This window comes from Chaetomium strumarium (assembly GCF_033439665.1).
Source record: "Chaetomium strumarium strain CBS 333.67 chromosome Unknown B0T15scaffold_1, whole genome shotgun sequence".
In the NCBI taxonomy this organism is placed as follows: domain Eukaryota; kingdom Fungi; phylum Ascomycota; class Sordariomycetes; order Sordariales; family Chaetomiaceae; genus Chaetomium; species Chaetomium strumarium.
In genome coordinates this window covers 7,228,508-7,252,695 of record NW_026944429.1, presented here as the reverse complement: position 1 = coordinate 7,252,695, position 24,188 = coordinate 7,228,508, and the positions used below count along the sequence as shown (strand labels likewise).

The following is a 24,188-nucleotide window of genomic DNA, read 5'->3' as shown; positions in this document are numbered from 1 at the left end:
TGGCGTCTTTAGACGGATATCGAGCTATAAGATTATTTTCTCGGGATTAAAAGGAGTAATTCTAGTACCTCGAAAACCTCCTTGAATATTTTCAGGAGTTATAGCGGCTTAGAAAGCGGTATAGAATATAGGAAAGAAGTCCTCCTTAGTAATATAGGTTATATTTACCTATATTATCCCCTTAATCTACTTGCTATATGCTGTTTTAAGTAGGCTAAAACACCTAATATCGAGCGGCTAAAGAATATAAGATAAGTAGGGAGGTATATAGAGGGTGATAATATTATTCTCCTTATAATAGAGCTCGAAGTCGGTCGAATGGTGGCTATTATAGCCGTCGAGGACTAGGAGGCGATAAACCCTAGCTATTCGAGCTTTAGTATACTTATTGAAGTACTAAATCTATTCTAGGCCTCTCTCGTTAGTTATCCAACCGTTTTCGGATATTATAATGACCTAGTCCTTCGGTAATAGGCTATTCTTATACTAAGAGGAGAGGTAATGTTTGCCCTTGATGATAATGAACGGCGGGATCGCCTAGCCAGTCGTATTGACGCCCTAGATTACCATTATCTACTTGCAATTGCTAGGCTGCTTCGACTTTACCCTGCCACGCCGTTTGGAGCTTATAATAACCATTGCCGTTGAGATAATACCTATCTAAAACCTAGTCTTATCGAAGTTATAGATATCGGCCTCCTAGATATTATACTTCGCGATTATATTCCATATAAGTATAAACCAACCGCGAATAATCTCTGGATCTTTGTATTAGGCCCTCTAATAGTCGTATTTCCAATTGAAACGCATAGTAAGCTCTAGGTACCGTTTGACGAAGGTTGAAGCCTAATACGTTCTAACGCATCCTACATCGCGTTCGGCAAATAGCCGATCGGCTATATCTTCTATACCAGACAAGCGGGGAGGAAATCCTTTAGAATCCAGGTCGAGGATATATTGAACAATGATAGCCTCCTCTAAATCGGTCAATTTCCGCGAGTTGGCTGGAATATCGTGTCGTGACTGCTGACCACGCCGACGGCGGCTAAGCTTCATTAGGTCCATAGAAAAGATCCGAGCTGCAGCTCTAAGACTTAATTTCGGATCATTCTCTAGAGCCTGGAGGGCTAAGATAACTTGGCTTTCGTCGTTTTTCTGAGGCATGTTAGGTTGTGGAGGAAGTGGGTGTAGAAGTGAGATGTCGCGTTGGTGTGGTTTAGTGTAACTTTCATATGTATGTAACTTTCGCTATACACCTACATTAGAAAGGAACATCATAAAGATATTTTAATAATAAAGATTAACTTAATAAAAATTTAAAAGAGTCTAGATTAGAGAAAGAGGGGTAATATACCTATGACAGTATGATGTAGTTTATAGGATTAAGCTAGCTATTCGTAGCATATAATTCTATGAAACTAAGCCTAAGGAAAAAGAAAGAAAAGGTTCTAAGCGGTCGGTCTAGAATTACACCAGGATATTCCCGATTTGTGAGTCACGTGACTTGTGCTCTACTTCATCTGTTCTACATAGAAGGTCGTAGGTTCGACTCCTAACTAGAGTGACAACTCTATTGACCGTGATAATACTCTATATAAAATAGGTAAGCTATGAGATATATATAGCCTAATAGGTTATTAATATATATATTTATTATAAATAAAAAGTATATTTTATTATTAAATATACGTTTACTACTATTACTTACTGGGTGTATTGAACCTCTGGGAAGAGGATCGAGAGTTATGGCCGTGGCGATGCTAGTGCCGTGTGAGTGTAGCATCCGGCAGTGGATTCGCAGTGCAGCACCGACCCGCGCGTAGTAATAATAGATATCGCGCTGAGGAACATTTCAACACTTCGTCCACCCACTGCCAGTCAATCAACGTCCTACTGAACTGAGAAAAGGGCGTTTGTGACACCCCTGCTGCTTGCCCTGCATGTCGTGCCAATGCCAAGGTTGAGTTACATAAGTCAACGACATTGTCCGGAACTAAAGGTGCTCAATCTGGTTCCCCTTGCGATAAGCGCTTGCTGGATTTTGACCGGCTGCTTGAGAAAACACCACGCGCTGTTTTCAAACGCCTTTCGCCACAACAAACGGCACTGCGTGCCATTCGGTTGGGTGCGGAGATGACTGACAGAGACAGACTGGGAGGTTGCATATGTGTTGGGCCATGAGCGCGACCCAGCATGGGGGTGCAACGTTAGGCGCATCAAGACCCGCCTGTCTCCGTCGTGGCTCTTGGTCCTCCGCAGCCGGGAAAGCCTGAGTCTGATGGCGTGCGGAGGGTGGCTGACGTGCTCCCGCTGGTTACACAGCATACAGCCTAGAGCGCGCCCTTGTCTCCTGCATCGAGGCAGGTTTCAGGTTTACCCCTGAAACAGGGACGACTGCAGGAAGATCGAGCTCTGCGAGCACTCCAGCTAGTAGTGTACCGACACTGCCTATCAGTGGTCTTCCACATTGAGTTCCAATTCACTGGGACAAAACTCTGAAGGGCCTTGGCACAGACGCCTCAACGTCTGAACCACTCGCGTTGCGCTGCCAGTATAGGTGCGCCTTGTACGGCGATCGGTGCCTGGAGGCCAGCCCGTCATTCTCAGCCTTGGGCCCCTGGCTAGTGAAAGATCCCCTGAAAGGATGAACTGATGCTAAGCGCCCGGAGCCTCCTACCCATGAAACGCGTGTTGGTGATAGAAACCTGTTTCCTGCAGCAACTTGCATGCGACCAAACGGCTGAAATCTGCGTCGGCCGTGGTGACAATAATACGCAGGCTGCCTTTCTATATCAAGGGGGTAACCGCCGTGCCTGTCTCTGGATCGCGCCTTTCTTAACTCGACCATGTTCAAGACGATTAGTTACTCGGATACGACAGAGTCGGGTACAAAGATACAAGCAAGGAATTCGGATAGCGAAGTCGAGCACACAGCATGGGGTCTCTCGAGACTCCTCCGCCGCCGCAGGTGGCCCTTGACGCTGACTCGCTGGCGCAACTCAACAACACCGAGTCGAAGGCGCTGCTCGACACAATCGACGATCTCCGGAAGATCCACGTCGGTGACATCGTCAACCTGCCCCAGATCATCGTCGTTGGCGACCAGTCATCGGGCAAGAGTTCCGTGCTGGAAGCCATCTCGCGCGTGCGCTTCCCCGTCGACGGCGACTTATGCACGCGCTTTGCCACGGAGCTCGTTCTGCGCCGTGCCAGCGAGACCGCCGTGCAGGTCAGCATCCAGTTCGCGGACGGCACACCTGAACCGGCCGGGCACGGAGACGCTGTAGACCCGCCATTCCACGGGGAGGTCTTCAACAGGGAGGCCTTGCCCGACGTAATCCGCGACGCCAAGGTCCGCATGGGCATCCGCGAGGGGGGTACTAAGAGGTTCTCACGAGACATCCTGCGGGTAGAGATCTCTGCACCAGACGTATACCCCCTGACGCTGGTCGACCTTCCTGGCATCTTCCACAGTGAGACGGCCGACCAGAACCAGGCCGACAAGGAGGTTGTCGACCAGCTGGTGGCGAGCTACATGAACCAGCCAAAGAGCATCATCCTCGCCGTCGTGGCCGCAAACAACAACCTCGCCAACCAGGTGGTTCTGCAGGTGGCCCAGAAACACGACCCGTCCCGCGAGCGCACTATTGGCGTCATCACCAAGCCCGACCTGGCCGGGCCTGGGTCGGCCAACGAGTGCAAGTACCTGGACCTGGCCAAGGGCCTCGAGAGTATGCACAAGCTCACCCTCGGCTGGTACGTGCTGCGCAACCCGTCCGAGAGCGAGAGGTCCTCGGGAGATGACGTCCGAGACGCCATCGAGCATCGCTTCTTCCGGTCCGGCGCCTGGAGCTCCATCCTGCCGGCAAACAGGGGCGTCGAGAGCTTGCGGAAGCGTCTGAGCAAAGTCCTTCTCGACCACATCAGGACAAACTTACCGGGCCTGATCGATGAAATCGAAGCAAATCTGAGGACGCGCCAGGAAGCGCTAGATCGACTTGGCAGCTCGCGGTCGACGACCGAGGAGCTTCGCTCGTACCTGCTCGGCATCGCCGAGGACTTCCAGCGACTGGCCCGCGACGGGATTGAGGGCCGGTACAGCAATGAGGACTTCTTTGGGGGCATCGACGAGAAGGAAACAAAGCTGCGCGCTAAGCTGCGCAATAGGAACCGCGCTTTTGATGCTGTGATGAAAGTCAAAGGCGCGCGCTACAAGATCCTGTGGGGCGACGGGGATGCTGCCGACGAGAATCCGGACGACGGCGATGGCAACGACGACGACTACTATGATAATGATGACGATGACGACTATGATAACGATGTCGATGACGACGACTCCCCAAAATTTCCAGCCTACCTGCAGGAATTGATCGACGAGTACGGCGTGCCACACCCGGAAGCCAAACGCGAAACAGAGCTCAACGCGGAGCTGCAGTCGCAGGCGTCGTTCAACCTGGGCCGCGAGTTCCCCGGCGAAGCCAACAGCGAGCTCGCCCTCCAGCTGTTCAAAAAGCAGGCGAAGCCGTGGAAGGACATCGCCTGGACTCACCTCCGGCAGGTGCTGAAGGTCAGCCAGAAGTTCGTCGAGGAGGCCTTCGCGCACATCATCGGCGCCGACGAAACCACCTTGAGAGCCGTCCTAAGCGACTGCGTGGACCCCTTCTTCGTCGAGCGGGAAGAGTTGCTACGTGAAAAGCTGGTGCAGCTGCTTCTTCCCTACGAAAAAGGTTACGGGCTGCCACTCGAGGACGAGTTCAGCGTCAAAATGGAGGAAAAGACGCTCCGTCGGCTGGCCGGTCGGCTCGTCGATCGCCTTAGAGAAGTCCACCCGGAGCTGTTCCGAACAAATGCACGCCTGAGCCGACAGATGCTCCAGAGGGCCGTCCATGACCTGAGCCAGGCTGAGCGGGACGAATTTGCCACCTCGAGAGTGATTGATATGGCCATCTCTCATTATGAGGCGAGTCGAAACGCCTTCCCTAAGTTCCCCGTCCGCGTCTCTGCAACCCGCCCGGGACCATCTAGGCTAACCCCGTACAAACATGCCAGATGTCGCTGCGGACCTTTGTCGACAACGTCATCAATCTCGCAGTCGAGAGTTGTCTGGTCTGTGAGATCCCGGACATCCTGACGCCGAGGAAGGTCGACAGAATGAGCGCCAACCAACTGGCGGAGCTGGCCGCCGAGTCGGACGAGGTGCAGAGTCAGCGGTTGGCTCTCCAGAACGAGATCCGCAGTCTCAGGGATGGCCTGCGGAGGTGCCAGAGGCACAGGCCGAGAGAGGTGACAGGTGAGTCGGTGATATCGAACACAGGGAGCGCGGGGTGTTTGGCAGACTCAGACGTTGGATGACGAGCCATCGCTTCCGCCGTGACTCACCGGCCTCCGGCTGCTGCCGGATCCGGACGGGGTTCGCTGAGAATCCGCATTCAACGAGAGCAGAGACTTTTTCAGGACTGACAGGCGCCGCAGCACCCGCCGTACCCTCCAGGCCACCCACTCCCGCGGGGAATCCGACGCCGCCTTCAGGGTCGGATAGCAGTCAGCACCGAGCAGTGACCACAAGCTCACAGCCCCGTCTGTCACCGAGGCCAGCGCCTCCCGCGTCAACGCCTGCTGCGAACACCCAGGCCCCTGCAGCGCCCTCCCTGTTCCAATCTGCCGCTACCACCAGCGCCCCTCCTCAGACCTCCAGCACGGGGTCTATCTTCAGCCATTCGGGAGGCACCACATCTGTTTTTGCTGCCACTTCAGCACCAGCAGCGGCAACCGCCCCTCCCGCAACTGGCCTCTTCTCGCCCCCAGTCTTCCACTTTAGCGAGACCCCTACCTACCCCCCCAACGCGTCCGCCACGCTCTTGCCCTCCACGTCCAACTCTACTCCGCCACAGTTTAACGTCGCCAGCTTCGGCAACCCCAGTAATGCAAGCACATCTGGTCTCTTTGGCAGCTCGAATCCAGGGAACACGGCCGCTACCGTCAATAGCATGAGCTCTCCAGGGTTATTCGCAGCGAACGCGACCACTGCGCAGGCCGGCGGAGTGGCCACGACGAGCACTATTACTACCACGGCCAGTAATGGTGGGAGTAGAACGAGTACGGGCCGCAGCCCGTTTGTGTTTCCGTCGACGGCCAACAACAACGGTGGCAGCACAAACAACAACGTCAACACCGGCGGCGGCAGCAGCAGCAGCAGGAGCGGGGCAGGCGCTTTCGGTGCGTGATGCTCGCTCTGTTTCTCCCAGTCAGTACCTACCTTATCTAAGCTCCTGGTACACCCTACAACCGCCTGCCCTTCTGCCCCCGAACCCTTTCCTATATGAACATATAAACAATGAGTTTCCGTGGCCATAAAACTGCTTCCGTGAGCGTGCTAACTATGTGCCCTCGCTTGGCAGGCTCCTCATTCTCTCCTTCCACCACCACCATCCAGTCACTCCTGTCGCCGCCCGACGGTAACCATAATATTCCGGACATTGACAAGCTGAGATATGCCGGGATGGAGCTTGTGCCGCTGCTGGACACGCCGGGCGCGACACATTGCGAGCCAGTTATAGCTCATTACAGCGGCGGGGGGCGGTGGATGTGGCGGATGATGCATGGCTGCGCGCAGGAGCACCTAGTGGGGTGGTCGCCTGAGGAGTTGCGGCTTAAGTGGATAATTGAAAGTGAGGTGTGAGGATATATCTTGGGAGTGTCGTATGGGGACTAGAATGGCAAGTTGGGGCCCATTGGCTGGATGGGATGTAAGTGATGGGAACAGTTCAAGTGCGGAGGCTTGTGTTTGTAGGATAGGTGCTTAGTCTGTTGCTTGCCGAGTTAAAATATCGTAACCTTTCTATGGTTATATCAAGGCGCCGTGGACAGATTGCTTTTATCGACGTGGTACATAGGAACCAAGGAAATAGGAAGCATCCAGCTCGGGAGCCGGCAGTGACTCGGTCGAGGAGCCGGAAGGATGCTGAGCATGTCGTGCCATTGATTGCCATCGGGGATACAACCCCCGCAATGCTGCCCCAGTCCGCGAGCAGACCTCGATCTGGCAGAGCTCGCATCAAAGCCCAAAAGGGCAGGTGACCATCCGTTCTCGAGCCTTTCCGTGGTATGTCGAACGCCAAAGGTGGGGCTACGGCACAACGTAGCCACGTGGACTCGGTTGGCGTGCTCGCGCTGCGAGTACCGGCCCCAACGCTCGTCAACCTGAGCGAGCTGATCAACGTCGAATTAGACGCGCCCGTCGCCCGTATGGCCTGACCCAGCCTACCCTGCTGCTCATGGTGGAGGGGAAGCCTCGACCACCGCAATAGAGCGACGCGAGCCAGGAGCAGAACTGGCAACGAGTACACGCGCTGCTCTCAAGGTTCACGACCACTTGCGGCGCCCACATCGCCCGAAGGCGGATTGCCAGTCTACGTCGCACGCTGGCGATGAACGTGGGAACCGACCTAACACCGGCGCAGTCCTGCATCAGGGCGGCTATAGAGCAGTAGCAAGGCAGACCGCAGCTTGCTAGGATGCCCGTTCCCGAGTCAACGTACCCATTCCAAGACGAACACCGTAATATACCTCATGCATAACCAATCCAGTTCTCGACGCGTGATACAACTGCCTCAGGTTATCTTGGCGCATTTTTCGCTGACCTTAAGGAGTCGATCATGGACCTACTAATCTATCAGTCGTCCTGTCCTCATAGTATGTCGACGCTATTCCCTACTAGTGTATAGTGGACCTAGAGCGGAGGATCTATAAGCAGAACGCTAGAATTACCAGGCAGCTGGCCTATATATAGCTGCTATTTCGAGCTAGAGCAATCTATATAATAACGCGTACGCTTCTTACTATCTATATCGCAATGCGACGAAGACAAGCTGGGTAGTCTTGCGCGGGAAGTGGCGAAGCTTAGCATCTATGATCTAGGGCCAAGCTGGCGCCGATGCAGCTATTATAAGTAGAAATTATAACATTAGAGAGATAGCTCTAACACGTTTTAGGCAAGAGGTAGAGAGTAGGGCTAATAGAAATAAGCGTAGCATTAGAACGTTACTAAGCCTAATAATAGCGATATAGATAAGTTACCTAAGGTGAATAAATATAGTTTATTAACTTTCTTATATATACCTTTGTATTATAGCGCTTCTAGATATCTAATCTAAATACCTCTTCTCTTATAGGAATAGGTGCTATTATTAAATAGCAGTGTTATGAATTAACCTGCAGAGGCCGGTGGGGCCGACCTGCATGGTCTGCGGGCAGCGCCCGCGTCCAGTCATTCCGGTCCAGAACGGACTGTGACGAAACCACAGGCAGTCCTGCCTCTGAAAGGGTTCGCCGGTCGAAGGTAACTGCTGGTCGGACTGTAGGTCTCGGTGAAGCCAAAGGGTTCACAACAATGCTTGTCGCAATATCTGCACAATAGGTAAGGACTATTGTTTGTATTGCTCACTGAGGAAGCTAGCTATCTGAATGAGCGACAGAATGGTAGAACTATATACAGCTTCCTCCCCTAGGTATCCTTATACCCAGATTTCTGGAATATTTGTAACAATTGTCGTTCTCGTTGTTCCATCTGGAACAACATTTCTTGGCGTAGTTCCTTGGGAACAATTGCTCTTGGCATTGTTCCCAATCTTCCCAACCCTCATTGGTCCTTCCTGGCCCATAATGATTGGACGCAGGCGCTGCCTGCTGACCATGCAGGTCGGCCCCCACCGGCCTCTGCAGGTTAATTCATGACATTAGGCTAGATAATAATTCTCTTATTTCCCCTCTTCCTAAGCAGCTTATAGAACTGCGTATCTTATCCCAAGCACTCGGGATCTTTTAATAAGTCTTTCATATAAGGTACCTAACATAGTATAAGCAAACGATAAGCAGTAGAAGTACCTAGATAGGTAGTTATAACCTTAGCTTTAGGTTCTAAGAACTTGTTAAGGGTCTCAATCACCATTGGTTATTACAGTCAGGGTTCAAAAGTCTGTCACACCCTATATCAAAATCCCCCGCCACCTATTTTCTAGGTCACTACAACTATTAACATATCTCTATATAACGCAACACCACCAACATTCCTAGCAAAATAGATATATATAGATAGAAGCCCTGGTTCTAGCCATCAATATTTTGTATACCAACCCCTAGCTTTCTGGACTGCAGCCAATCGCCAGGGCATTAAGTCAATAAGACCGTCAATTTAACCCTGGTCAATTGCCCACCAACATACCCGAAGACATCGAGTAAACTTAGCTATATCTAGCTAGTTTTTCTTGAGTAATCAGACATCTGGATATAGCTGCTTTATCCTCCGTTTTAATAGAGCCTATATATGCTCGATTAGATTAAGATCTAGGCTATAGGCTGGCCAGTTGGGTAGGACCTCGATCATATGCTTTATTAGCTACTCGGTCGAGGATGCAAATGTATATACTTGGGCATTATCCTGCTAGAAGTGCCAAGTACCATCGTAAATTAGAAGAAGACCCTTTTCCAATGCCTGCTGATAACTCCAAGAGCTATATCCTCCTTTTTACGGTGGTTGGTAGTCACGTTCTATAATAATAAGGTCGGTCCTCCCCCCTTTCCAAATGCCACCCTAAATCATGATCGAAATCGTACCTTTGCTATAGCTCTAGAGGTTGACAAAGCTCTTATCTTATTTTTAAGAAGGGAACCGGAAGACCCAAGTTGTTAGGTTACTCGAATTGTTTTGGCAAGACGATTCGTCGGTAAAGATAGACTAGAGGTTAGTTAGTAAAATCTAAGGTTGACTTCTAAGTCATTTACTCGGATTAAGATCTCAATATCCTTTAACCAAAGGCAAGCAAATCGATATCTATCCTTTGCTATTGCCTTTGTCAATAGGATTCTCTTTTATATACGCCACTTACGCATCCGATAATGGCAAAGAACCCGGTATATCGTTGATCGGGAGATACAGCCGTCCATAGTATTAATCAGCATCTGGGTTATAAGCTAGGGACGCCGTTTAGCCAATTGTAGGATATACTGCTTTTCCCGACATATAAGAATCTCTAGCCGGCCTGTTCGAGGCTTGGACTCAACAGTGGTAGATGATTCGAACCGTTGAAGGATGCGGTAGACAGCCGTCCTGTCGATACGAAACGCGCGGGCAATAGCTAACTGGCTAGCCCCAGCTACAACGGCACCTATAATAGCTGCACGTGCAGTCGGTGATAGTTCCTGGCCAGGTTGACGGCCGGCCGTCAATTTGGCCCCGATTTCGGCCAAATTGACCATGGTGTGCTAAAGTTGGGTTGGTTAGAAGATAGAAGATAGTGCGTGTCATGTCGCGACGCGCGTTTAATTGATGTGGGGTGTGACAGACTTTTGAACCCTGACTGTATATCTAAAGAAATGAAACGTTTGATCACACGCTCTTCCTTTCTACACAGCAGTATCAACTCACTTAACGTATATATATCTACGGGCTCACCTAGCCGTCTCGGTATTATAGCAGTGGCCCATTAACATCGAAGCGCCATACAGGAGCCGTAATGATCTCAACCAGTTTTTCTGCAATTTGTTAATGATGAGTCTATGAGCATACTGAGATTGAAGGAACAGAAAGAAGAGACAACTTTGGCGGCACTTGGGTCGTTAATGCCAGGGTACCTTTGGTCGGCATGTCGAGAGAGTGCAACAGCTAGCGAAGATCGCTTAAGACTCGGACAAGGGTAACAAAGGGCCTAGGCCGCTAGGGTAATGCATTCCCTTTAGTATTTAGTCTTCCAACTCGCACGATGCATTCTAACCTATACAATACCTAGTACAAGTGATCAAGCAGGTTGCCTAATTAGAGACTTTCCAGACTAGTGCAAAAGACTGTCCCTCCCACGACGTTACATTGTGTGCTGCACACGTACCTTCGCCGACCCTTGCGGAATCCTCTCCCATACAATCTGTTCTACATTATTTTTCCGGTCGAAGTGTGTCTGCATGTTGTACGGAAAATCGCCCGGCTGGTTCCCATGACGCTTGATCTCGTCACCAGGCGCGACGACGATCAGATCCAGATCATTCTGCAGCTCGCCGCCCGGCGGGTCCGTCCAAACCAGCGTGATTTTCAGGGTGCGTCCAGTATCCCCAGTCGGGATCGTGAATTCGAAAGTCTCGCCCGTGTCGAGCGGCTCCGCCTCATCACGGAAGCCCGCGGACATGTTGGCTGCAGCAACAATGTTGTCCTCCGTCGGAGTGCCGATGACAATGCTGTTCGCGACATCGACGAGGCCCCAGCCGCTCGAGTTGTTGGGGCTCCTGCCTGCCTCGGTGGGAACGTACTGACCGGCGAGCTCGACGGCGCCGTTGATCAGCAAGGCCTTGATGAGCGCAGCACTCGGTTCAGGGGTGCCATTCTTGACGAGCGCCTCGCGTAGGACGGCGCAGCAACCTGCCACCAGTGGAGTAGCCATCGAGGTACCGCCGTCGTACATGTAGGTATCATCGCCTGTACTGATGCCCCAGTCAGGTAAAACCCTGTGCACGCGAGAGCTCCGAGCCGAGAGTATACACGTTCCCGGTGCGACGACGTCAGGCTTGATGCGGCCCTCGCGTGTCGGGCCGCGCGACGAGAAGGCAGCCATGCCGCGGACGTCATTAGCAACTTTGTCTGCGCCCAGCGGCTGCTTGGGGAAGCCGAAGCTGGCGTATCTGATGGGGAAGTCCGGTCGGTAGGACTCCGAGGCGCCGACCGAGATGCAGTTCTTAGCGGCGGCCTCGGCGCCGACCTGGGCGTTGTCGACAATGCCATCGTTGGGTTTGGTGTCCATGCCGTCGTTGCCAGCGGCGAAAAGAATCACCATGTCGCGCTTGTTGTAGACAAAATCGTCGATGGCCTTGGAATCGTTGTTGTACTCAATTTGGCGGAAGGGGGCGGGGTGAGCTCCCCAGCTGTTGGTATGAATGCGAACCTTTTCGTCTTTGTACGGTGCCGCGAAGAGTTCTCGCAAGTCTGCCGGAATGCCCCCGAGACCGCCACCGGAGTCGAGCGTCGACTGCACCACGAGTCTTGCCCTGGGCGCGGTGCCCTGGATGTGCGCCCCAGTGCTAGCGTAGGTCCCATCGCCCGCGACCGAGCCGCAGACGTGGGTGCCGTGGCCGTCGGGGTCCGACGCGTTGTTTGGGCGACCGAGGGCGTACAGACGTTGAATCCGCGCCACGGGCGCTGCTCCAGGACCGGGGGTTATGAATGCTTTATGCACTTGAGCGGGGTCAAGGGAGCCTTGGTCGAATCCAGTGTCGGCGACACACACGAGCTCACCGTCACCCTCGTACCTCGTGGCAGGGCTTGCTGGATGTACGGCTTGCGCAACACGGAGGATTCCGCGGGCGACATCGTTGTACAGCTTCACCGGGTGCACCTCGTTGATGCGCTTAACCTGGTCTAGCTCCGCTACGTCGGCAAGGTAGCGATGCTGAATGGTAATTCGGGCCTTATCACCGGCCGTCTTCAGGGATTCCGGGTCCAGCCGGGCGGTCGCCGCGAGCTCCTTGATCAACTCGGGGCCCGGAACCACGTCCTTGTGGAACTCGACATCAACGGTCACTGTGCGCTTACTTCGGTCCGGTGTAGGGAGGAGGGGACTCGTCGATGAAGACGCAGCCGGAACGCCCTTGAGTCGGGCGTCAATCACGCAATGGGGAGGGTAAATTTGTGCGAAGGTAATATAGGGCAGATCTCCGATTCTACCGATGCCCTGAGATAGAAAGTCAGTCTCGATATCACGAGATGCCGATAATGCGATCATCGCACCTTCGGTTGCGTCTCTGGCTTGTATCCGCAGAGGTAGGTGTTCTCGGACACCCTCTCCTGGATATCAACTTCTTCCTTCTTAAGCTGTTCCTTGATCTCCTTGGTAAGCGGGCCATCGGTCTGTATCAGGATGTAGTTGGAGTCCTTGGCTGTCTCTGGGACGAGGTTGAAAGCCCCGTGAGCCAGCGACTCGGTGTCAAGGGAATTGCCATTAATAGTAATAATCGTCATGCTTGCTTAGGTTTCGGTCATCGATTAACGAAAAAAGGACTTTCCTAGAGCACAGGAAGCTTAAAGAGATCAAGCCGCAACAGACTCCGCTCGATGTGTCACAGTGTAGGTCAGACCAGCTAATACTTATATACCGTGATTTGATGTTGCCACAGAAAGATCAAGAGCCAATGCGAGAATAGCAGATAGCAACCAACACGCATGCTTGAGCAGAGATACCTGACACAAACCGAGGCAGCTATCACTACTAAACGTACGTGTCTACTACGTCACCGTCGTGACGTAAACCACAAAGGAACATCGGGGGGGAACCGACCCTAGGACAGAAGATCTCGATGGAAACATCAACTAAAAGGAGCATGACCTCAGAGTTGTTGGCTCCCTACGGTGCCAGAACTGATCATGCAGATGTTGCGAGTTCTGACACAAAGGTCTGGTGAGGTGGTTGTCGAGAGTCTCGACTCGCAAAGCTCCACTCCCTCTTGGGCCGCCTCCCCGATGGAATGATGGGTCCGGAACTAATCTGTCAACCATCTGACGAAATGGCAGGACTTCTCTTGTGCCTCTCCCGCCGCGGTGCCCGACACCGCGATTCTTATAGAGGCCTCAACGGCAAGTATCCTCAATCACAATACCCATATCCGCATTGGGAACTACTGGTAACAGCTTTACATCAGGAACAGCTGACTTTGGATGATTCCTCCGCCTCCTAGCAACTAAAAGGACTGTAGACATAGTTACTGTATACACCATAGCACCGAATCTTCGGATATTACGAGCTCCCTTATACCACTATCGTCCGTGTTGGGGTTTCCTGAACTGCCTCCCGTGAGTCCTGTCCACCTCAACATGGTCTCCAATCAACAGAGTCCGCTCTTAGCTCTGCACATACTCAGATCCCGGTGCCCCGATCCTCTTATCGCGGCCGTAGTTGGTCACCTGGTGCATTGATATGAGAGGAGTCGAGAGATTTTGCCCTGTTTATTTGACGGAAGGTTTGGCTGACTTTGACTAGCCGTGTTAGTCGTCTAATTATCTTATCTTCTTGGCGGGCATGTGAGCAACCACGCGGATACGGAGCCTAAGAATATAGACCCTGAAATTTAATGGGTACGGAGCCTGGCTCCGGCGGGATGTAGAATTCAAAACTGTACGGATACACTCCGTAACGTCCAGACTAACGGGCGGAGAGCTCACCGTGCACTATTTGCGGAAACGACCAGCTGAGAATCAGCCGGCCGTCTCATTGCGTTGATCTAAAAGTTCTAGACTCCTCTATAGAAACTGCTGAAAGTTGCCAAAACCAGCAGCGGCGATATCCGCAGACGTGGGCATGATATGAAGACAGTTCACAAAGGGTCGGAAGATGGCTTCGGATGACATCAATGATCGGCTAGTTCCATAGGGCAGTCCGGATAAGGCCATGAGTAACTTTGGCATGTGAAAGCGAACGGCCGTGGAAAGGATGGCTCAAGATGGGGCCATTGATGCAATGACGCAATGATTAGGCCATCTGTATTCAATCTGCATCATGATCAGAGCTGGATAACGTTGTTATTGATGATGACATCACTCAAAAATGTGGCTGGAGAAGCATATAGATAGGGTAAAACGTAAAACAAAAGGAAAAGGAACGTAAAAACAAAAGGTATAGACGAAGGTAGGTGGGGAGGGGGCGGGGGGGTTGTAGGTGGTTGGGGAGGAAGAAGACAAGAAGTTGAGAGTAAAAGAACAGTAAGAGAGTTGACGCCTGTTCCGCGCTAATATATAAATCCAAGGTTCGATTGTCCCTTATCTTATTGAATAATATTGTGCAAAGCGGCTAGACCAACTTGAAATCTATATATAAAGCAGTGTTAACTTGAGATAATCAAACTCTTTATAACTTGAACCTATAGGATAAGGATAGGATAGAAGCTGAAGCATTAAAAGGATAGCCTAACATTAGCATCTCAGTCTCTATATAGTCTTCTTAGTACTAGTTAATAGTCCATTTACAAATCAGACCCTATACTTTATACTTTTACTACCTGCTAGTGTATCTAAAGCCGACCACTATTATACTATCGCCATAGATGGAGCTAGCATTGCCGAGAACCATACTAAGTCACTATCACGGTGACTGTCGTCGCAGGCCAGGCTCAAGGCTCTGGTGGGCAACTGACTATATTGCAAGAATACTAAACTTGCAGGAGGAAAGGAATCCTCGAAGACTGCAAGATGCGAAGAAGTCTAAATACAGGATGTAGGGCATGTGCCCAGATGTGGAAGGTGGGGTACCAACCAGGTTGACCAATCATGCATGCATGCACCGGAAGCCGGGCACATGACTAAGCAATGGCCTGTGCCATGGTACGGTGGGTTCCACCGTCACAATCAACTATAATTGACGATGTCGCAAAGCACTACGTTAGAAGATATCATAAATTCCTTATAGATGTCAACTTTGACACAAGTCGGTTGCTTTTGAGGAAATGAAAATCGGTCAAACCATGTCGATGCAATACAACGCAATTGAGCTTGACGACAACGACGTCAGCGATGTCGAAAACCTTGGTGGTTAGGCTATTGAAATGCCGATAAACTGACCAAAAGCTATAAAGTGAGTGGAAATGCCATGTAAAATACGTAGAATTAACGCAAATGAAGAAGGTGTCTTCAAAACACTGGCTAAACCGCCCTAAATGCTACACGCAATGGAAAAAGAGAGCTTTATAACCTATGAGGCAACATGAGTGGTGATGAATCGTATCGTATTGTCGTGAATGACTAACTACTGCTAAGGTATAGAAGGAAAGGCATGCAGGAAGCTCTGCGGGGCTTTATAACGAATGGAGATGTGGTGTAGGGACCACATCTCACATTTTAATCTCGCTACCCTCTCTGATAATGGCCTGATATCCAGCTACCCACCTTCAGAAGGATTGATGATCAGTGTGTCTGCTAAATAATATTAGGTTTAGCCTTGCATTTATTATCCAATCTTAGTACTCACCGCATTAGATTTTTCCGGTGTACCTACATCCACAATAAGGATCGCATTGCGGATGATGTGAATAAAATACTGCCTCCCGTCTCTTCAATGTTGACATGAGTTCTTCGCTATCCTAACAAGCACTCTCAGCTTCACCCCCTCACACACAGCTCCCGCTATCGGCAAGCGACAAGGATTCTTATTTTAAATTGTGCGGGCCCCTGTTTTTCCCATCCTCTCTCTGGGATTGTTCGTTATCAGGCGCCGACCTTCCTCAAGAAGAATAAGAAGGTCAAAAGAGGCTATACACCAAGCTCCTCACTCCCTTTAGCTTAAGCACATTAGAGACCAGCGTTCTATCTTTTAAGGTCATCGATTTATCCGCAGCGGTAAACACAGGGCACAACACACCTAGAACATGCTCGCAAGATCCGCGTGCAGTGGCTGTCTCATCTCAGCTGGCCCAAGATGCCGTCGCCGTCCCGCTTGGGAGCCGGGGGTACTCTGTCTGGGAAGATTGCTTGCGCTCGGGGCAGGGTCACTATCGACGCCACGTCTCTCGTCCAAGTGGACCTTGTGGTCGGAGAGGAACGGCCAGCTCTATGCATATATGTGTGTACATACATTGCCAGACAGCTTTACGCGAAAGAGGATGACCTGGGGTGAGCACCTACTGCGCACCTACTCGCGGCTTCATCTCGACACAACCAAGTCGGGTAGTGAGGCAGGTTCTTGCAATTTACTCTCCCTTTCCGCTACCGACCCAAGTGTTCGCGCAAATAGACAGCAATCCTTCGGGAAACCAAGACTGAGCGGGAAATGAACATTCTCGGACATCTTTTTCTCCGCGCAACCCATGAATTGGGATCACAGCCCTCGCCCACCAGGGCTTTCCATACGAATCAACCAGGACAAATCCTCACCTTGACCTGGATGGACAGCCTGAACCGTGCTCACGCTCACGGGCGCCCGTACATCCATCGGTTCCAGTCCTGGCGCGTGTCTTCGGCGCGCCAATTCTGGTGGGTGCGGTTGTAGCCCTGCTGGCGCGAATATGACTGGTTTCGGAGATCACTCTCGGAGGGCGCACTGCTGGTAGGGTAAGTGGCACGCGGGATGTCAAAGGCGTATGGGTTCGAGGGCGATCTCCAGCTTCCCTCCCTTGTCTCAGCGGCATATCTGGTCTTTCGTTCTTCGTCGATCTCCGCCATCAAGGCATCGGCTTTGGCAAGGTGCTCGCAGGTACTAGCCAAGTCCCGTTGCGCGCGGAGACGCTCGTCAAGGCTCAGGGATGTGCATGGTCGATACAACTTGTTATAGTGTCGGGAATAAGACTCGTTGTAGGCTCTGGTATAGGTAATTGAGCGTGGCGTGTCCCTAATGCTTGGGTGAGAACTGTTCATTGTGCAATCAAGTAGAGAGGTGTAGGAATTGGAAGGATACTGAGGTAGAGTGTACTCGTGTCAAGGAGAGGAAACAGAAAAAAAGATTTCTCCGAGACCTGTGGGAGAACGTTTATATGCAAATCGCTAGTAAGTATTATACCATCCGGGGCTGAGTCTTGCACTGCCATGCGCATGCCGTCATCGAGACGTCATCTCGATGGCCCCGGCACGTGGCAAATCCGCTGTGGCGTAATGTATAGTATATGAGAACTGTAACGTTAACGTCAACGTTAGCGTTAACGTGTAATATAGACAGACACTCTCAGTATGTCAGTAGTACTTGAGCTTTCGCAGCCAAAACATTTACAGCCTGTAAAGGTCAAGTAATGGTGTCTCCTCTAGCCTCTCCCTATACGGATCCGTATACTCGCAGTCAATACATTCCGTTGAACATTAATATTGTTTAGTCTTCACGTTCATTATTACCTTCAGACACTCGCACATTTATGCGAATTTCTGGTTTGCTAGGCGCATTCGTGTCACGAATTAAGCTAACAGGACGACTGCAGGTGTGTCACGAACCAACCATATACCACGGACTAGTGGGGATATACCCCAAGGTGCATAACTCAGATGACGGGACAAGGTAACACTGCAGCCGGACAGGACAAGGTCGCTCAGGGACAGCAGCGACCATAGACACATGGACGCTCATAGTCGAAGCGACCATTAGCGACCATGGGTGCTCAGGGTCGACAGCAACCACAGGCGACCAAGGAAACTACGTAGTATATAGTCATTCGTTCTAGAGGACCCTAGGGGTTCTCCAGTGAGCAATACACGCAGTTCACCTTACCCACTATTCAGAGAATTGCTTGTGCACTTGTTGTGAACCCTTTGGCTCCACCGAGACCTATAGCCCGACCAACGATACCTTCGACAGAAGAACCCTTTCAGAGGCAGGTCTGCCTGGGTTTCGTCACAATTCGGCCTTTCACCTTGAGCACGAAAAATACTCACTCTTGCCCTGACCCTCGCCACACATCTTCTATCTTTGAAGGGTTCCTAATTCGGTCACCTTCACAGCTTCCTTGCTTCTGACTGAAGGCAGGTGTTTCTTACCTTATGCAAGATTTATCAACTTTCCTGTTTTCTGTTCTCATTTCAGCGTCCAATGCAGACTGGTATTCGTTTCTGAGTCCTGAGACGCGAAGATGGTCCACAATATGTTCCTGATGGGCTCGCTCTCGCAGGCCAAACATTAGCCATATCTCCGCCAGCGTCTCTTGATAGTGCAGGTGCGCATCGTCGAGCATCAGCACGTGCGTAAGCCGCCGCATGCAGCCCCTCGGCCCGGTGAGGGGAGTTACGGGAGCAGACGTAGCACCGCGGGTGATCAGCGGAAATTCTACGGGTGAGTAATAGCCTGAGAGGCGGGCGCCGTTGAAAAGTTGCTCCAGAACTTGAAGAGAGGCGATAGCATTAACTAGCTTGGGGAGATTAGTTGTAACAGATGTGCATCACACCATATCGCAGTCACCATGGGCACTTTGAGGATTGGGGAGATTGGGAACAATGCCAAGAACGATTGTTCCTAAGGAACAACGCCAAGGAACGTTGTTCCAGATGGAACAACGAGAACAACAATTGTTCCAAATGTTCCAGAGATCTAGGTACGGGGATACCTAGGGGAGGAAGCTGTATATAGTTCTACCACTCCGCCACTCATTCAGATAGCTAGCTTCCTCAGTGAGCAATTCAAGCAATAGCCTTTACCTATTGTGCAGACATTGCGACAAGCATTGTTGTGAACCTTTTGGCTTCACCGAGACCTACAGTCCGACCAGCAGTACCTTCGACCGGCGAACCCTTTCAGAGGCAGGACTGCCCGTGGTTTCGTCACAACCATAGAGTCACAAGGTCAGGGGACTTGCGATGTCGACATCCTTTTAGAAGGTGCGAGTTAGCCGAGTGGTTCAGATAGCTCAATCCGTCACAGTTAGCCATATCTTTAATACTACATAGTCTTGGTGGAAAAGCTTATGCAACTAGCTTAATTATATATTGAACAAGAGCCTTCTCTTCAGAGTCTATAAGCCGGCGCAAGTTAGGCGTAGTGTCGTGTCATGCAGGGATACCAGCGCGTCGGGAACAGAGAGTTGATTCTAGTATATTATATAGCTTAGCTGCGGCTCGAAGGCTTAACTTTTCGTCATTTTGGATAGCTTTAAGGGCCAAAATTATCCTCGTATCCTTTGAAGTAGGGGGCATATTAGGTTATGGGAAAATTCGATATTAAGTGTAAAGAGGACGCGTTGTAGTAGGGACTGCGCAGTTCGCTTATATACGCAGCTCGCTTATAAAATACATTATAGATAACGTATCTTATAAGCGAGCCGGCCATATAAGCGAGCCGGCCACTCTCCACTACACTACCAACAATATCCTCAATCACAAAACAACAACACTAGGAACTAACAATAATTACATCAGAAACAGATGAATCAGACCCTTCTGCACCCTCCTGGCAAGTGCGGGCATTATGGCCAGGCTTGCCGCACACACCACAGCACCGAACCCTCGTACGACCCCCCCCAGCACCACTACCATCCAGCTATATTTCTTGCATTTCCTCCCCACGTACAGCCCCCTGGCTTACCACCTCCTGTGCCTCCTGCACAGTAAGTGATCCTCCAAGCCGAACACGTATTTTTTTGGCTCTCCGGCGCTTGCTTAGCGCCTGTTTAGCCTTGCGGAGCGAAGACACTTCTGCCTGAAGGAGGGCCACCTGGTGCATTATAGCTATTGTACCCTTGGTAAGCTGGTCCATAGTAGCTAACATTGAAGTCGGGGAGCTATTTTGATGGTTGGCAATGCGAGTCTTAATAAGCGTTGACTGTGACTCGGCTTCTCGAGGGTTATATAGTATCTGGAAGACCCAAGATTGTACAGTGCCTGGCCGTGAGATTAGGGGTATTAGTATATGAAGCTTGATATCTAGCTTTGAAAGCACCCTCTCTAGATTGTATGGCATAAGGCCAGCCCCTGTAAAACCGCCCTATATATTCCTCTTGGTAATAGAGGCGAAGAAGGTTGTGCGAAAGGCATAAAGGAACTCGAGCTTGCTTATATAGTTGATATATGCACGTACTAAGTCCTTGATCTGGCAACCATACGCCTGCTTTAACGGCCTAAAGCAGCCAATATTAAGTGGCTAGAGGAGGTAGGAGGAATGTAGAGGTATACAGAGCGTGATGATGTTGTTCTACTGGCAATAGAGCTCGAACTCGGTCGAGTAGTGGCTTTCATGGCCATTGAGGATTAATAACCGGTATTTACCCTTTGTCTAAGGCGCTATATGATAGTCGAAGTGCTTGATCTAATCAAGGCCTACCGTATTAGTAGTCTAGCCATTCTCGATGGTTGCGATATGCTAGTCGGCTAGGAGGTTGTACTCTTGATACCAGTTGGCGAGGTAGTACTACGCGGCTAAGATGATGAACGGAGGGATAGCCTAGCCAAGGGCATTGACGCCTTGGATTACCGTCACCTATTTGCGGTTGCCAGACTAGGCTAGCTTCGCCTTGCCACGGCCATCCGAGGTTATAACTACTATACCCGGGAAGATAATGCCTATTATAAACCCGGTCTTATCGAAGTTATAGATATCATCATCTATAATGCCATACTTGGCCTTAATATTTCGTATAAGGGCAAACCATTCGCCAATAACCTTCGGATCCTCATACTTGGCCCTCTGGTAGTCATATCTATGCGTATAACACGTCCAGAGCTCTGGCTAGCGTTTGACAAAGTTATACGCCCAGAGCTTGCCGACAGGGGGCGCGTCGTGTACGCGTAGCAGTTAGTTGGCCATATCTTCTATACCACGCAGTCTCGGCGGAAAAGCTCGCTCAGATAGCTCAATTATATACTGAACAAGAGCCTTCTCTTCGGAATCGGTAAGCCGGCGCGAGTTGGGCGTAGTGTCGCGTCGTGCAGGCCGGCCCGCTAGTCGGTCTTGTAAGGTTGTTCGTCGAACGTCGTAGTACTTCGCTATAGCCCTTATGCTTAGTTTTTGGTCTTTTTGTATCGCTTCGAGGGCTAGGTTTATCCTAGCCTTGTACGAAGAAGAAGACATGTTAGGTTGTAAAGAAAATCTGGTTTTAAGCGCGGAAGTGACGCGTCGCGGGTAAAGTGGCCGGCTCGCTTATATGGCCGGCTCGCTTATAAGATACGTTAAGCATAGTTACAATATTTTATTCAACTATTTTAAGAAAGAAGAAAATTACAAGATTATATTATACGACTCTCCTTTAGAGCCTAATACATATAGTAGGGCTATATTAGAAATAGGGTAGATATAATATAGATTAGGCAGGTACTAGGCATAGCCCTATAACACTTAGCCTAAGTAAAGCCCGAGCCTATAATATACCTCCCCGCTCTGCCCTACGTCTAGTTTAGGTCCCAGGGTAAGCCCTCTACGTGCTCGGTCGCACATATTATAGAGTCTAAATTAACCCCGCGCCAAAGTTTTACGGGGTCGGTCTATCGTCTAGTTGCCTGCCCATTCCGTACCTACGCACTACTGTGTAAGGCGTCGTCGGCGCTGCCAACGCTAAGCGGCCGGGCGCCACTTCCGCGAGTCGTGCAAGCCTCTCGTTATTCTTGGCCAATGCGCCCCAGCGGCAAACATGCAGGACAGCGAATGGAAACCACGTTCGAAGAGTGATATGAATGTCTGTTCGTTCCCCGGGCTGTGCAGCCTGTGTAGCCCTACGCAGGCTCGGCAGGCTCGAGGCCACAAGAAGCCTGCGACACAGCCAGCTACAGCCACCCGGCTTTCCTTGGTGGTGATCCTCTAGCGTAACGATCGAATGCTGAGGTGCGAGGGGAAGTTACATCTCGCAAAACCTGTGGTGTTGAATGCGAGCTCACTGCATCCCGGCTGGTGGCGGTTGCCCCTTCTAGTAGGTGGGGTTCTTGTTATCTTCTACCGGGTCAGCTCTGTGTCCACCCTTGAGATCTCGATCACCCATCGTCATCCATCTTTACGATCTGTTTTGGGAGGGAGGCCTCTGCTCGGAACCGCCAGAGCATAAAGTACTGTCCGCCCATTGCACGCCGCCTTGCAGTGCCTCGGACGACTTGGTTTCTCATCACAGCTTCAGATCAGCTTACATACCGCATTTCATCACTTACACGCGGCACGGCATCATGAGTTCACAGCAGCCCTACTACGGTCAACAGCCCCCGCAGGATTACGGTGGCCCTCCTCCGCCGGGGGCTCCTCCGGGAAACTACCCTCCACAAGGAGCACCGATTCCAAGCGCGCCATACCAATATCCGCCTGGACTAGCCCCCGGACAAGCTCCGGGACAGGCGCCTTACCAGCAGCCGGTGCAGCCGCCCTACGGCTATCAGTCGGCGCCACCCCCGCAGCCCGGCGCACAGACCGGCCAGTATCAGTATCCTCAGGCTCCCCAAGGTGCCCCGTATGGACAGCAGCTTCCTCCGAATGTTGCGTATGCCCCATACGGCCAACAACCTCCTCCTCCTCCTCCGCCTGGCCAGTACGCTGCACAGCCTCCCTACGGCCAACCGTCGGCCGGTTATGGCCAGGCGCCGCCGCCGCATGGTTACCCTGTATGTTTCTCTCTATCGGTGTGATTGGGGCGCAATCTTTCACTTCGTTGTTGTCTAACACGGATGGATTTGGCAGCCTCAGGGTCAGCAGCAATGGCCAGGATTCGGAGCCCCGGCAGTGCAGGCCGCTCCGGCGTCTCCGGGCTACGATATCGCGCAGAAAGCATGGGCCCAGCCGGTCAACACATCCAGCGATGCCGAGGCGCTCCGCAGAGCCATGAAGGGCATGGGCTGTGACGAGAAGGCCCTCATCCGCGTCCTGACCAGCCCGCAGTACGCCAACCCGTGGGCCATGCTGCAGCTGGTGCAGGACTACAACACCCGCTTCCTGCGCAACCTAGAGGAGGACATCAAGGGTGAGACGCGCGGCCTGCTCGAGACGGCCCTGCTCGCTCTCATGCGCGGGCCGCTGGGCCACGACGCCTACGTGCTCGACAAGGCCCTCAATCGCCTGGGCACAGACGAGGAGGCGCTCATGGATGTGCTGCTCAACCGGTCCAACGCCGACCTCCGCGCCATCACGGCCGAGTACAAGCGCGTGACGCAGCGCGATCTGCTGGTCGACATCAAGGACGACGTCGACGAGGCCCTGTTCCGGCTGTGCAGCATGCTGCTGGCCGCCAACCGGGCCGAGGACGCGGCGCCCGTGCTCGCGCACGAGATCGACGCCAAGGTCACCGAGCTGCAGCGCGCGACCGAAGGCATGATCGGCGCCAACGCCGTGGCCGTCGTCCAGATCTTCGCCAGCAGCAACGCGGCGCAGATCAACGCCATGGCCGAGGCGTACCAGCGCAAATACCACCGCCCGCTGGCCGACGTCATCGAGAAGGAGTTCCGCGGCGGCATGGAAGACGCGCTGCTGCGCATGCTCACGTCGGCGCAGAACCGCGCCGAGTACGACGCCTTCCGCCTGCGCGAGGCCCTCACCAAGCGGAAGGACAAGCTCGTCATCAACCGTGTGGTGAGTCTGTATTGGGATCTTCCGCGTCTGGAGGCGGCGAAACAGGCCTACCAGAGAAAGTTCAATGCCAACTTTGCGAAAGAGGTGAAAGCTCTGCTCAAGGGCGATCTCGAGGATGTCATCCTCGCCATGATCCGGGAGAAGTGATCGGCTACGTTGCGGAGTTTGGGTCTACTGTTTCATCAAAAGGTCTCTAGATGGGTTGGCGGTTCTGGGAGGCGA

General features: G+C 51.8%; 5 protein-coding genes across 5 annotated transcripts; 2 read left to right on the top strand and 3 right to left on the bottom strand.

Annotated features, from left to right (window-relative positions):
• Positions 1-2,630: 2,630 nt before the first annotated feature.
• Positions 2,631-6,702, top strand: B0T15DRAFT_80916 (P-loop containing nucleoside triphosphate hydrolase protein). The gene is made up of 4 exons (XM_062871343.1): positions 2,631-4,960; positions 5,050-5,290; positions 5,473-6,216; positions 6,506-6,702. The coding sequence occupies exons 1-4, from the start codon at positions 2,936-2,938 to the stop codon at positions 6,637-6,639; spliced, it is 3,144 nt and encodes a 1,047-aa protein (XP_062727390.1). The 5' UTR covers positions 2,631-2,935; the 3' UTR covers positions 6,640-6,702.
• A 3,148-nt stretch (positions 6,703-9,850) lies between these two features.
• Positions 9,851-10,312, bottom strand: B0T15DRAFT_522023 (uncharacterized protein). Its single transcript, XM_062868596.1, has one exon. It carries the CDS (start codon positions 10,252-10,254, stop codon positions 9,970-9,972), a length of 285 nt encoding a protein of 94 aa, XP_062727389.1. The 5' UTR covers positions 10,255-10,312; the 3' UTR covers positions 9,851-9,969.
• Positions 10,313-10,458: 146 nt separating this feature from the next.
• On the bottom strand, positions 10,459-12,997 carry B0T15DRAFT_565148 (peptidase S8/S53 domain-containing protein; the record flags this gene model as incomplete). The annotated part of the gene is made up of 3 exons (XM_062870656.1): positions 10,459-10,845; positions 10,881-12,710; positions 12,767-12,997. 3 exons carry the CDS (start codon positions 12,995-12,997, stop codon positions 10,807-10,809), a joined length of 2,100 nt encoding a protein of 699 aa, XP_062727388.1. The 3' UTR covers positions 10,459-10,806.
• A 3,865-nt stretch (positions 12,998-16,862) lies between these two features.
• On the bottom strand, positions 16,863-17,472 carry B0T15DRAFT_80858 (uncharacterized protein). Its single transcript, XM_062871342.1, has one exon. It carries the CDS (start codon positions 17,372-17,374, stop codon positions 16,931-16,933), a length of 444 nt encoding a protein of 147 aa, XP_062727387.1. The 5' UTR covers positions 17,375-17,472; the 3' UTR covers positions 16,863-16,930.
• A 5,104-nt stretch (positions 17,473-22,576) lies between these two features.
• On the top strand, positions 22,577-24,113 carry B0T15DRAFT_508152 (uncharacterized protein; the record flags this gene model as incomplete). The annotated part of the gene is made up of 2 exons (XM_062867697.1): positions 22,577-23,005; positions 23,082-24,113. 2 exons carry the CDS (start codon positions 22,577-22,579, stop codon positions 24,111-24,113), a joined length of 1,461 nt encoding a protein of 486 aa, XP_062727386.1.
• Positions 24,114-24,188: the final 75 nt, after the last annotated feature.